Raw genomic sequence first — 14,641 nt, 5'->3', positions numbered from 1 at the left:
GTATTCTTCTGCTTAAACTTGTAAAACATGAAGTGCGTTTGAAGAAGAAAAATAAATTCCCCACATCTAAAAGCTTTAAATATTGCTTTTAAATTATCCAATGTCCCAAGCAATGTAGATAAAGAAGGAATTCCCACTATCCAGACAAGGTAATAATTTCAACTATTTGCAATCTTAATGCACACTAAACAAAAAAATCTACTGTGGAAAAAAAGATATTTAAAGTATTTGAACAGGAAAGTTATGTTTTTCCCCAAACATACCGTCACGTCACACCAGTCCAGCACCAGACTGACAGAGAACAGCTTTCACAACACTCAGAATTTGCATGCATTTCAGAGAAGATGATCAGAGAGACTAGTGTGACATAACTGAAAATAAAGTGCTGTTAATATCTTCATGCTATGCAGTCAAAAATCCTAGCAATACAATTATTTTGGAAGGTTATTAAAAAAAATGTTCAGCAAGCTACCTGGATCAGTGGCAGATATTATCGCTCCAAAGAGGAGGCAGTCTGTATAATAGAATTTATCAGAAAGCTGACCCACCAACTTCATTAGTTTCACAACCCCATACATGAGATTCCTGAAGAGAAAAAGGATAAAACAGTCAGAGTCAAACAAGTTGGTGCATTTCAGACAGGCAAAGGAAAAGCACAAGCAACAATATTTCAGGTGGGCTTGGTTATGCTACAGCTCTGGAGGACACTGTCACAGTTTAACACTAAGCTCTCAAAATTCATTTCCTTCTTCCCTGTGAACTGATCAAGTGATACATGATCCAGAAAATACCATTTAAAGCCAGTAAGCAAACCATGAAATCTGTTTATACAATTACTACACAGAATCTACAGGTTGTTTCCCTTTTCTACCAAAGGGAACATTTCCCTGCTCAAAACTCTCCTCAGTATTCCTTCTCCCAATACAATACATAGGCCAAAAGCTCTGAGCTAAGAATAGCCTTCTAAGTATTTCTCTAGTGAAATTCTTTGAGACAAACCAAAGTCCCTTAAGTAACTCAGAACTTCTGTATTTCAGAATATCCATACACTAGACACACTAATATTAGCAGCATATGAGATTGTATGCAAGTCAACCAACGTTAACTAGCTATCTTATACTAAATGTGTGTGCACACATATGCATAAAAGTATATATATGCACACATCTGCAGAGAAAGAAAGAGAGGGCATGCACATGCACGCGGGACATCTCTAAAAGTCTGATAGCTAAAATTCTGTTACAAGTCACGTCCACAATTCAAGTTAAAGCCAATTCCAGTAAGACTCTAACAAGGTTTTGTTTTGGACTGGACCATTACATCAAAAACTCAATACCCCTCTTCAGCTTTGTGGACTTGTCAAGCGATTCAAACTTATCAATATCATTTCAAGGGATAGTATTGTTTAGAAGTGTGGTAAATCTCAGCAAAAGTTACATCCACATTTTGTCTGGAGGATGCACAAATAAAATCCTCAGACAAACAAGTTACAAAATTGAGGCAATCTGGAAGGTCACTTTATCAACCTAAACTTCAGTATAGAAAGAAACTGATATCACAGAGTTCACTTACCCAATAATAAAACAGGAGACTGCTGTTCCTAAAAAGGCATAAGCCAAAATGGACCCCAAATTCCTGAAAAAGTGTCTCTGCACAGAAAAAAAGAGGTTTATGTACTTATTTAAACCAAGTTATATCACCTGTTCAAAAACATGCAGTGCACTACTATGCTTGCATTAATACACAGAAACACTCCTTCATTTCAGAGAAACACTTCTGCTACTGCAATGTAGATTCTATCCAACTTCAATAAATTGAATAAACCAAATCTGAACCATGTATTAAATCCTACGTGTAGCTTGTTAACAGGAAGCTTTCCACACAGATGTTCTCATAAGAGATGTAAGAGTTAGCTGCATAATTGAAAGCCAGCATCAATTCACGGCAGCTTCAAGCAAGAACAGAACCTGGACCCTTCTGCCATTCAGGGTCTGGCACATCCCCACTGGGATTCAGGTTTGGGTCCCCTTCTCAGCATAATTTACTGCATTTTGTGTATTTGAGGAGGACCAAAACAATTCACAGCAGGACATCTTTTACTTTAAATGAAACCTCTGGCAAAATTCAAAGGAAAACAAATCAGATTAAATAGTTTAATGTGTTTATAGTAAAAAGTACATGTATTTTCTCTTGAAACAATATGACCTAACCATCTATGGAGGAAGTGACATTTTTTCTTACTGCCATAAATAAGAAAACGCTTGAAATGGAGACTGCGCTCCTGAACAAATCAGCAGTCTCACATTAAAAACAAACCAAAAAACCCAAAACAAAAAAAACAACACAAAACAAGGCTGCTCGCCTCAGAAATTATTATACTTACTTTCTTCAGGCTATAACCAGCATGAAAAATAATAGGAGGCAACAGAATGTTGAAAAAAACTTCCGGGTCGAAAGTTACCTAAAAAATAAAACTACAATTAGAAACAGACATACACAAATTGTTAGGTCGTTTTCCTCTTTCATTTTCTGAAAACTACTATTTTTGATTGTTGAAATAGCTAAGTTGACCCTCCAAAATACTGGCCAGCTCTATACATATGCAGGAAAAAGCTGCAGCTCTTCTTGGTAAACAGCATCTAGGAAAAACGCGCATTACATCCATCACCAATGATAATCTTGCAGCAGTCCTAAACACAGTCCCCTTTTTTAAATTAAAAAATTCTAATGGAGACTACTCTGGAGAAGATATCTCTTAGTGTGGTACATCATATTCATATATCCGCAGATGAAATGCTATTTTAGCTTATGGTTTTTTTCAAGTCTAGCCACTGCACAGCTATTGTAAGTCAATCGAGTCAGATACAAGACTGGTTTTCAGGAACTGGGATCATACATCACTTCCATGTATTTCAGTAGAAGCTTCAGGTATCCATGAAGGACTACACCACAGTAAGAAATGAAAAACAACATTTAAAATCCAAACAGAAGACCTGCACAGATGTGAAACTAACTAGGCTCTCTTCATCCCCCGTCTAAGCACAGGTTAGAAGACAAGCACTCCCAGAATAGGATTCATTTCAGCTAACTTTAGATATCTATAGCAGGCAGGTACATATAAACAGACACCTTAAGCTCTCTTTGTAGTCAGCAGAAAGAAGTATTTTTAGGTTACAAATCTTTAAGTCTCAATCTTATACTTCAGAATCCAGCTTTGATACACACAAAAGGTGGTTAATTCCTGACACTAAATAGAATAAGAAGCCAAATAGCAGATCTGGGTAACAGTTGATAGATTAATTTCACTTCCAATACCAAACCGTCTCACTTGGTGGATTATAGGGATGTAAGCAGCAACTATTTCCTGACAGTAAACAGATTAAAAAATCCTAGGAAAAAAAACACTGAGAAACAATCACTTTTCACTAAGAACTGATCATTTTCCTTATATCGTATTATAAAAAGCAGCATTAGGCTTTTTTTGTTCAGCTGGTCTTTGTGAATTCTACAGATGTTAGAAACATACACGAAGTCTTCAAACAGCAATCAAAGGCTTTGGGAAAGCACTACATACATGCAACAAAGCACAGTTTTGCCAGCAGTGGTATAATACAGAAGGTGCTTCTGAATTAAGCATTGAAGTGCTGTTACTATCAGGAATACAGACACTTGATACCACCTAACATTCAAATGGGACAGAATGGGGAGGAGGGAGGGAAGCATGGATAAAGGAGAAACACTCAGGCAAGCACAAGAAATGGTCTACCCTCACCTTTCGCAACATGTCATTTTGCTCCACGTTGTGGATCTTCCCAGGGCTTATTTCCCCTTTGAGCGTATACTCAAAGAACTTCCCGCTGACGTTGACCAGCAGGGTTGTAAACGGCCTGTCCTCCTGTGAGCAGCTGAACGGCTTGTCGTGGCCGCTGGTAGAGGGAGTCCCATATCTCAAGATCACCCCAACTATGAGTCCTGGAAGAGAGTTAAAATATCCATGAGACCGATTTGCTACTCCTGTACCTACCTTTCTAGTTTCAAATAAAGCCCAAGGTACAATGCATGAGCCTTACAAGTGTACATGCATCATAAACATTTTGCAATGAATTGTTACTACCAGTTTCCTGCAGAGGAAGAGAGGCCCCACGCACATCAAAACTGCCAATGAATTTATAAAGTCTGATACCTTCCTGAAGTGACAAACAAAATACTCCTTTTCTTGTTTTGTCTTCCTCACCCTCATTCACACCATTAACACATAAACCCTGAGTTGCATGAGAGGCTAAACACTAAGACACATGAAATACATCTCACCTGCCTAAGGACAGAGCTGAGTAGATACACCATTACTGGCAAATAATGACTGCTGAAAACACGTGACCATAAATGAGCCTGAAACAGTGATATTTGCCATAATATTTTACAGCTGCAACAAGGGTGCAGATTTTTTGCCTGGCAATTCTAAGCAAGCAAACAATGCCCATTGCACATCCTCCTGCGTACTTTGCAAACTTCACAACTAAAATTCAGATGACATGCACAAAGAAGTCAGCTACATGTCTTTTCCACATTTCACAGAAACAAAAATAAATGTAAAAATGAGCAATCATAAGAGATCTGAGATTCAGGAATATAAGAAGAATTACTCAGCCAGCCTAGATAAAATCCAACCAGAAAACACTATCAATAGAGATGCAAACACAATTACAAAAAAGTAATTTTTAACCTGATGGAAGGGCCATGCCAGGAGGCTGAAAAAGCACAAGGTTTTAACTGAGCACTGTTCCTTTTACAACATATAAGAAAATGACAAGACTCCAGTTCTGCAGAGAGAAAGTGTAAGAACAGTCAATGTAGTTTTGGTCTGGTAAGTAAAAAAATTGTTACCCACTTATTAAAGGCTCCCCTGTCACCTTAGGATGGTCTGTGATTTAATCTTTGTTCCAGACAACTGCAAGATGAAGATTGATGTTTGATCCTTTTCTTGACAAGTCAGTAGTCAATGCTGGTTTTGCTCCCTGTGACCCTCACTCTGAATCCATAGATCTGTTTCCCCAGATGGTAAATGAAATTGACAGGTAATAACCAGAGAATAAATGAGGTATAACAAAGAAAAAAATCCTACCACACACCACAAAAAACCCTTAACAGACTTATCTTTGTGGCATAGTGTAAAGAGTAACCAAAATGTACCCCAGAAAAGCCAACCAAAACACACACCTCATTCTCTTCAAGCTCAGAATGGAGATATAGTTTTAATACAAGAAAAGGTACAGCAGGTAGTAGCTGTGACACTACTGGGCTGCTTGCCTCTGGCCCTCTTTCTCTACCATCAAGAGAGCATAGCAGCAACAAGATCATTACAAAGTAACTGGAAGATTAAGAGGTATTTTATTTAGAAAAAAGAAGTACATACTCAAAGAGAACACAAGGGAAGAAAACCCCTCAGCAAGAGAAATCTACTTACTGAAATCTCAAATGCTAACAATTTAAATATGGGGGTTTATACAAGCATGCTCGTCACAGCCCCAGAGCATTTTACAGCTATGCATGATCGATGTGTTGGAAACGCATCTCTGCACAAAGTGACAGGTTACGACCAGTCACTTCCAAGCCGCTTGCACTACTAGTTATGGCTACAGACATCTTCACCAACCCAGCCAGAAAAGCAGCCAGGGTTTTCTGCTGCTCTCACCCCCCTCACGCCTAGAAAGAGTTAGGCTCACAGAATACCTCAGGAAGACTGTCAGTGTTAAAAACGGATCTAACCAGCATCAGCCATAAATTCTGTAGTAAATCACAAGCCAGAATGAAAACTGTACAGATGAGCTTGTACATAGTAGTGGCACAAAGCCAGATCTATATTGCTACTAAGCTGAGAATAAAGAAGGGGACACCGATAGACGTAATAGCTTCTTAGGCTCAGAGTCTTTCCCTCATGAATTCACTGCAAAAACAGATGGGAAATCCCCATTGCTATCACATTAGTAAGAGGCACTGGAGAGCAGAATGTGATTGCATTATACAACTATAATCCACTCCATTTATACATTTCTCCCCCATAATAAAAGACACCAGTTATTTTAAAACAAGTTTTGAAGCTATGCCAATTATATCCATAACTGATACATAGCATTTGAAGTGAAACATCCTTTAACCCTCAGTGTCTTTAACACAGCTACAAGGAAATACCGTTTTCATACACCTTCTACTGATAAAATACCAAACTGGACAACCTTTGCACCAAGCACCATGCAGTTTTGGAACATCTAATCCCTGCTGCCAGGCTGCTGTCTTCTTGCAGCAGGATGTAGCTGGGACCAGGGCGGCCAGCGTTGAGGCAAGAGGCCAGCAGAAGCAGTCATGTGGCTAAAGCTACCCATGGCTCAGTCATTAAAAGAAATAGGTATGAAAACAGAAGGGGCTCAAGGAAGCCATACAAATTCCATGGCCAGCTTCATTAGCAAAAAATACTAGGCACCTGGTAGTTCAAAAGATGAGTTAGAAGAAGGGAAAGTTACCTGACCTTACAATGGTAGAGGCTATATTTGTCACACAGTCCCAAAGTAACAGGTTTTGAACATTGAAGTGAAATGTGTCAGCTAGACACATTGACAGAGATACAAGCTGCAGACATCCTGAAGTCATTAATGCTTTTCTAATAAAATTTAAAGTCTTTATGGAAAACTGTATGGAAGTATTTTCAGTTTTCCAATGATCATCAAGTCTTTTCCACACTAAAACATTACTGGACTTGTTAGATGATTTCTACATCCCGTCTCACCTGATAAAGCAATATTAACAAAGCTTATCTATTTACTCAGCCCCAAAGGTCCCAAAAAACCCTAAAGACCAAACTGCTTTTCAGGCAGACCAAACAGCCCCACTTACAGCTTCAGAAAGGATGCCCTTCTACACTGCCCGTCATTAAGTGTTACACAGAAGCCAGGGCATCCTCTGTAAATTCTCTCTGGATACTTGATTTCAACCATTTCCAGAATGTCATAGTTGCAGCTGCAGAACAGGACAAAAAAAGATCTGGAATTGCTTAATGGACAAACCTAGTGGGATACTTTAGACTTACTTCTTCACTGTTAACATAAACATAAATTCACTATAGCTCTGTTGCTTATTTGGAAGCAAGGGGAGGGACGGATGCTGGAAGCTAGGAACAGATACAGAAGAATCACTGCACAAGCTCCATTTTACTTCTGTACCACAAGGTCTCACTAGTGAAGAGTTTATTGAGAACCTGGATCTACACAGTAAGTATTTAACTGATTCCTTAAGAACATTTTATCTCTTTTAAAAAAAGTAACCTCTAGAACCACTAATCCAGTGCTGCCTTTTACTGCAAGACTGTGACAAGAGAAAAAAGCTGGAAATGGGCTACAAATACTTGAAAATTTGAGGAGAGCCTTACTTTCAATGTTTTGGTTTGTGGTAAGAGTTGCAAGGGCAAGTTTACATCACTGCTCAAAGACTCTCATGAAGGATAATCTCAAAAATTAATACTTAGTGCCCTGTATGCATGGCTTGCATTCTCACTTTTAACAGAGAAAGCATTTATGCCAGTACCTTGCCTGTACAATACCAATCATGCAGCTGGTACACAAAGAACATCTTACTGGAAATGAAGCATTAACAATCTGGCAATATTTTTTCCCTTTTAAAAAAAATCACTACTGATAATAATAAACATTAGATTTCAGTCATAGTCAACACCACTCTAACAATACATCATTTGAAACGGCATATTTACTTTTGGTTTTGTTTGAGCACAGAAGTCACTGAAGCGAGAATGTGAATTCAAACAGGCACACGCAACCACAAGCACCTGTCCCTGGTCAGAGCCATGGTCTGCATGGTTTCCAGCCCAGTTCTTTGCTGAAGAAGTAGCCCTGAGGCTGCAGGGAGCTGCAGCAGGCAGCAGTCTGCAGGAACCAGAGGTATTCGCACTCCATGACACAGTTTAATCAGTGAATTCAAACTGTGAATCAGTGGACTGGATCAATCTGTGAACTCAAACCTGTTTAGATACATTTTCTTTCGTACACTCCTGGTAAAGAGCCAGGCACCAAATGCTGAGGGTTCTTCCCTATGCAGTGCAGTTTGCATTAACCATGTTTCAGCCTGAAGGAGACTCAGCGGAGATCTTCTTGCTGTTTGCAGCTATCTACTGGGAAGAGAGAGGCGGACAGACTTCTGAAAAGCACATGGTGATTAAGACTAAAGTCAACAAACTTGTTGCAGTGCAGGGGAAAAAAAGTAGGTAAGGTTTGTTTTTTAAACAATTAAGCGGCTAAGCAGCAGAATAGGCTGTCCACAAAGGCTGTATAATCTCCATCCTTGTGTATATCCAAAACTCTTGTGAGTATGGCCCTGAGCGACCCAAGCTGTGGGGGCCTGCTGTGAGCAGAGGGCTGGACAAGACTACCTCCAGAGGTCCTTTCAGCCTATGTTATTCTGCGATGGATATTCTTTCCCATGAACATATGGACCCCTCAGACAGGTGCTTTATGCTGCAAAGGTTTATTTAAAATCAACTTTGTCGCTTCTTGGGTCAGTCTTTGAGATGTCTGTTGCTTTGGAGTTGGGTTTGGTTTTTTGTTTTGTTAAAATGACAGACTGCACCGCTGACTCTAAAACTACATCAGAGGGGAAGAAATGGCAATGTAAGAGTCTAATCATGAAAGCCAAAGTGATCCAGCAGACCAGGAAGGAGATGATTTTACTTCCTCAATCCGCCCTGACATGCCCCCTGCCCTGGGCCACAACTCACCCTATGGAAAGCGGGCAGAAGGTGTGACTAGGAGATGTTCAACTACTGTTAATGCCACATAAACACAAAAAAGCAGATACTGTGATACAGCAGAGAAAGTACTTGCTAGTAGTCTTCCCCCCTCCCCCCCCCCCTTTTTTTTTTTTAAAATGTAAAAGTAATACATTTTCAAAGCGACACTACAGCAAACTACTGACTGCTTTGTCAAGCTGGGCAGCAGTGCCAGCAGTGAGACCCACTCTCACCTGGGCACACAGACCATCTCTCCTTAGCGCAGCCCATACAGAGAGGCACATTTTGGGTACTTGGACACCAGCTTCCTTGTGGTGCAAGGTGATGGGGAGTAAAATACCTGTTTGCTTTTGAAAAACCACGTAAGAGAGTATTTCTTACATTTGAAAGTCTAGATTTTTCTTCCCTACTCCCAAACTGAATTTTTTACCAGCTTGAAGACAAAGAAACAAAGACAAAGACAAACTTGGCAATAAGGATGTAAGAAAGTAATGTAAGCATTTTCAAGGCAAAAGTCTAATAATAATAATCATTTAATCACACAGCTTGTTTTACTATAGGATGTTTGTGTGCATCAAGATACCACAGCTGGTAAGTTTTACTTTAAATAGCCTGAAACACCAAAAAAGCATTTTTCCTAATACAGCATCAACCTTTGAACTTCACAGTCCACACTTTCAAATTTGGCAGTGATTTATGAGAAAGTTTCAACACTTCTTATGAAGTAATTCAAGCATTTTTTTCTGATCCAGAACTGAGCCGGTAATGTTGCACATTTAAAAAAAAAAAAAAAATCAGATCAAACGTTACATACCACCTCCAGAAGTGCTAGCAAGCCATACTCTATGCTATATGCTTGCCATTCACTGTACTATCCCATACAGGAGTGCAGAGGAACACCCCTATATGACTCCTTGAAGGAGAATTAAGCAAGTGACTGCAGAGCTCCAGACCTCCCTTAGCGTCTTGCACTCAGCACCAATAATCTATTAGCTACTTAATGGTGCAACATTGCCAGCACGGCATTCATCAGCCTGTCACATTGCTGCAGAAGATGTGAGACTTGAAAAATGGGAAGCCTGTTTTGAAATTAATCCTCATCCTTGGCAGTTTATGTTCAGCAGCATAAACACAAGACAAGTCCTCACCACATTTCAGTAAAAAAAAAGAAAAAAAAAAAGCTTTTTTCAACAACAAATGGAGGCAGGTGATGTCGATTCTTGAACTCTGGAGAAAATTTTGGGTATATCCAAAACGTGAAATGCTGAACAACAGATTCAAGGTCATGCTTTGTCATTGCCTTAGGGCTATTTTAGATAAGGAAGTTAAAGACCATAAATAAGCTGGTAATTCTTCCTTGTAGGCAAACGTAACAGTATGCTATCAAGGGCATCTTTGTAATAAGCATTTTATTCACTTTTTAAATAAGCCAAACTAAGCATAGTTGTTTATTTAAATAAACAGATTACTCAAAGAAAAAAAAAAACTTACTGGAACACTGTGCAGAACCAAATGTAAAATTAACTTGCTGGCTCTGCACTGCTGGACACACTTGCACTATGCGCACCCTCACCTTCTTGCAAGTCTTGGGTTCCAAAAAACCCAGAGGAGTGTCTGTGACGGTCAAAAATGCCTCTGACTAACCGTTGCTCTGTTTTTTCCTAGGGGAACTAATTCTTTTTCAGGTCATGTCATGTTAGTGCGATCTACATACTCATAGGTACAGTAAAATGGTCCAAAACATTTTATGAACTGCAGAAGCAGGCAGATATGCTTTATTCTGTAACACACATTCTTACTGGTGATGGCGTTAAAGAACAAGCTTAAAGTAGAAAAAAAGTAGTAATTTAAAAATACAGCTATTGACAGATTTAAACAGGAGACTGCTTTGGAATTTGAGTAGTTAATTTCTGAATAATTATTTTCTCATATAGCTTCACATGTTCACAGGAGAGTTATAACTCCAGAAAAATTAGTTTGCTCCAAGTAATTTGGAGGAATAAATAGACACTATTAGCAAGATCGCAACCACAGAAACATGATCATAAAGATGTGGCAAAATGATAACCAGTAAGAAAAAAATGCTCCCTGTATTCTCCTGTAGAATCTAAAATCCAGAAGAAAAAGAGAGTTTAAAAAGAAAAGACAACAAAACCAAAAAACCCCACACCAAACCACAAACTCACACCATATATTGAACAGCCTAAACTGAAGGCTCAGCCCTGGAAGAAACTGCTCTCCTGTGGTAAGAACATGTGACCTCTGGTCCAAGCACAGGACTGTGAGTCAAGGCTCCTGACCAAATTCCCAACTTCAGCAGTGACTCAGTGGAAGAGCTCAGACAGGCCATGTAAGACAATTTAAAGAGCCACTCTCAATTTAGCAGTAAGATACCACAGTTACAAAAGGCACAGGTATCTGTCAGAGATTACACAAAGGCCAGAGTCTGCAACTAATCTCAACTCACATGTTTTCAAGATCATTTACCACCTAAGCATTGTTTCATGCAACAGATTTAACAAAGCATTTGCTGTTAAATATTTTCTAAATTACATTTTAAAAGATTCTTTATGCTTTCAAAAATATAAGTAATCCTCCTTGGCTATAAAACCCAAAGCAGTGAAATCCATAAACATACTAACACCACACATGTTCCTAGGGGCATGAACAGCAATGGGCAACCACAAATACGCTAACCTCTGCCCACTGTGGCTCCCTTTCCTTGCCCCATACAGAACTGGCTCCCTAACAGGGCACAGTCTCCCTGACTGGTCCTGTGGCAGGAGCAGAGCTGAAGCATTTCTTTCAACAGACTTCCAAACCAGATTAGGAAAAACCCCAAACACTGAGACTCTTGCCCCCAGGCACATGGGTGACCACACTGGCAGGCACCCAAGAAAAACAAACTTCAGGAGCAGCAGCAGCAGCTCTATGGTATATAACAGAAAACCTCCTGTTTAATCATTGTGTTGTAACATGCTAGAAATGTTCAGTGTACCTCAAAACAGGCCACAAGCTCCTCAGAATCTGAAAAAGAATATGTCAAGCCACTTGTTACAAAAATCTTTACAGTAATATCAACCGGTTCAGGCACTAGCAAGAAATGAAGCTTCCCAGTTTAAAAGAAAAAAGCCCAGACAATAATTATTCCCCCCCTAGAACATACTGTAAAGCTTCAGCAGGAGTTATTAATCTGTCATTGCAAGGAGACAGGCTTCAATCTGCAACCCAATTGAAACTCATTAAGCAGCAGCAATCTCTTTGCTGACACTGTCATTTAATTTTGAAGGTTTGACATAAGGGGAGGATGAAGGGAAAAGGGGCAGGAAATGCATCCATCTCAGCACAGCTTTGGGTTCAAAGACCCCACAATAGCTACCAGGAGAGTTGTTAACTACAGATAAGCCTGTTTTCTTCCTATGAGGAGTTCTGCATCCCAGCCTCAGGCCTTAGCTTATTTGAAGGATATTTAAAGTGACAGATGTGTGTGGAAGCCTTCATCCTAAAAACCATTTCTGGGAGCTTCTGATTAGGACAGGGGCCCAAGCAAAGTCTTGGGAAGAAAAGAACAGGAAGAACTTTGAGCAAAGTGAATGAACTGAAATCTGCATCAGAAAGGTTTTCAGTCCTCTCGGGGAGGGCTTCCCAGTACTTGCCTCTTCTAAAGTTCTTTTTGCACCAAGGCCCATCTACTTACTAACCCGTAGAACAGACAAAGGTTTCAGGTTGACTGAATTTTCAAGGAAATCTTTTTTGCTGAGGCAAGCCCCACACTCTGTAGCTGTAGGCAGAAGACCAACCAGCACTTGTAAACAGGGTAGTTTGTGGCTTAGAGGGAAATGCACCAACTCAAAAGACAGAAATAGCGGCAAGATGACAACTAGGATTTTCTATGATCATCATATCTGACCATGGAAGTCTTGTTATTGCAACATCTAAACACACGCAGTCTCAGTAGAAGAACTATCCCATCTCCTAGGGGCAACCTGCCACTTATAGACGTCTCCCTGAGCAGAGCTGAGAAGCCACATGTTCCCTCTGTTTCGCCTTTCTGGGTGACGGCTCCAAGCATGGGCACTTTGGTGGCCATGGCCTTCCCACAAATGCACTACAATTCTCAATTCCACTCTACAGCTGTTTAACTCCCTGACCCAGCTATTCTGACATCCATCCCACTTTACATGCTGGGAACCAAAAAAGCCATGAAATACTCTTCTAGGACCTTATGGACAGCTGAACAGAGGATCAAAGAAATCTACTATTATTTGCCCAAGACTGCCTTTTCTGCTTTCATATATAGTGTAAAATTTAAGCAGTTGTTTTAGTACTAACTGCAGAAGCCAGGCAAATGACTGTTGCAGAAGCCTGTGGTACACAAGCAGTTTTGTAACACTTCTGTCTTCCCGACTGATTCCCACAAGCTAGAGAGGAAGAAGAAAGGTTGCACTTCGAGCTGCAACAAGAAAAGCTAGACAAAAGCTCAGCCTGGTCCAAGCAGCACGTTAACCAGAAGTCCCACAGCTGCAGTTTCCAGTCTCCTACGCAGCCTGTTACCACCCTCCTTCTTCCTGAACTGGTACTAGCTTTACCTTAGTCCAGCCAAACTCACCCTACAGTTCCTAGTCACTAACTTCTTGCTTTGCTCCCACTACAGACTGATGCCTCCTTGCCTGCTCCCAGCAGAGCAGCCACCTGATCTCAGGTGCTCCTCTGGCCTGACATTTTTTCCATCCCTTCCAGTCACATCCCATCAGCAGTGCCAGCACAGTGTCCGAGCAACCACATCCACTTCACCTCTCCTCTGCATCCCACCTCAACTCTAACCCCAGCAAGTCTCACCAGTGGCACAGATGTGATTGGGAGCCTATGATTTCATGTCCACTCCCAGACCAAAGATGCCAGCTGAATGCTAGTAAGATCAGATTTATTAGATATAAAGAGCATCCAATTCCCACTGCGTGGAATAATCTGACCCACTGACATCCGGGGCAGCTACTGATACCACAGGGGTTTGGTGTAAGACCCCTTGGCAGAACAGAAAAAGGTAAGGAGTAAAACATCCTTCTAAAGGCCGATGTCACTTACATGAGCAGAATCACTGCACACCCCATGAGCTTGCTCTTACCCTAGCCCTTTTAAGTGCATAAAGCTATTTATTTATGCTGCCTTTTGGCCATTCATTCTTCTCCCCTGCACATTCTCTCAAACAAATACAACCTCAAGACCAAACGTAAGAGATTCTCAGATTGAACCAGCAGGTTTTCCCACACAAAGTGTTTCAACACAACAACTCCCAAGTCTTGGGTTTGGACATATGCAAAATAATCACTATAAAGCAATTCTTGCATCCCAATGTGGATGGATACCCTTTCAGGAAGATACTAAAGCCAAAAGAAGGATCTTTATTTCACTTGTCCCACAGCACTGCACTTTCAGAGCTGCTTCATATAAGCATCACCAAAATATCCTCCAAACTTCCTTAAGCTGTTTCTCATGGCATGATTTTTATCAATACAAGCAGTTAAATATGTCTAATCTACTTTGGTAAGAAAATTGCTTAAGTCAATTTGCTTTTAAAAGAATTAACTGCACATGGTATGTATAAAAAGCCAGAAACTTACACATTTGCCATCAGAAGCATAAACAACTCCCACTTCCCATAAAACTAGAGGACAGGGGACAGACTGACACCCCCACACACAAGGTAGCACAGAGAGTAAGCAGGCCATGAAACCAAGCACTGCCGCTCACCATGCACGTCCTCTACCAGTTTTGCATACGCAAGTTTAAGTAATCAGCTACATTACTGCTCAGATGTAACCTTCATGGCCTTTTCTTTTTACTTTTCCA

At 40.3% G+C, this 14,641-nt stretch overlaps 1 protein-coding gene across 2 annotated transcripts in view; it reads right to left on the bottom strand.

Moving 5' to 3' along the window:
• SLC9A7 (solute carrier family 9 member A7) overlaps nucleotides 1-14,641 on the bottom strand; it is a 77,031-nt gene that overhangs the window by 38,525 nt on the left and 23,865 nt on the right. For both annotated transcript variants that reach the window (XM_074814978.1, XM_074814979.1), the window contains exons 2-5: nucleotides 3,773-3,972; nucleotides 2,384-2,461; nucleotides 1,573-1,649; nucleotides 473-585 (exon numbers count right to left, since the gene is read on the bottom strand). In XM_074814978.1, the coding sequence (XP_074671079.1) occupies nucleotides 473-585; nucleotides 1,573-1,649; nucleotides 2,384-2,461; nucleotides 3,773-3,972 (468 nt within the window). The remainder of the gene's footprint in view (nucleotides 1-472; nucleotides 586-1,572; nucleotides 1,650-2,383; nucleotides 2,462-3,772; nucleotides 3,973-14,641) is intronic.

Source organism: Strix aluco, chromosome 2 (assembly GCF_031877795.1).
Source record: "Strix aluco isolate bStrAlu1 chromosome 2, bStrAlu1.hap1, whole genome shotgun sequence".
Classification (NCBI taxonomy): domain Eukaryota; kingdom Metazoa; phylum Chordata; class Aves; order Strigiformes; family Strigidae; genus Strix; species Strix aluco.
This window is presented reverse-complemented; position numbering and strand designations above follow the sequence as displayed.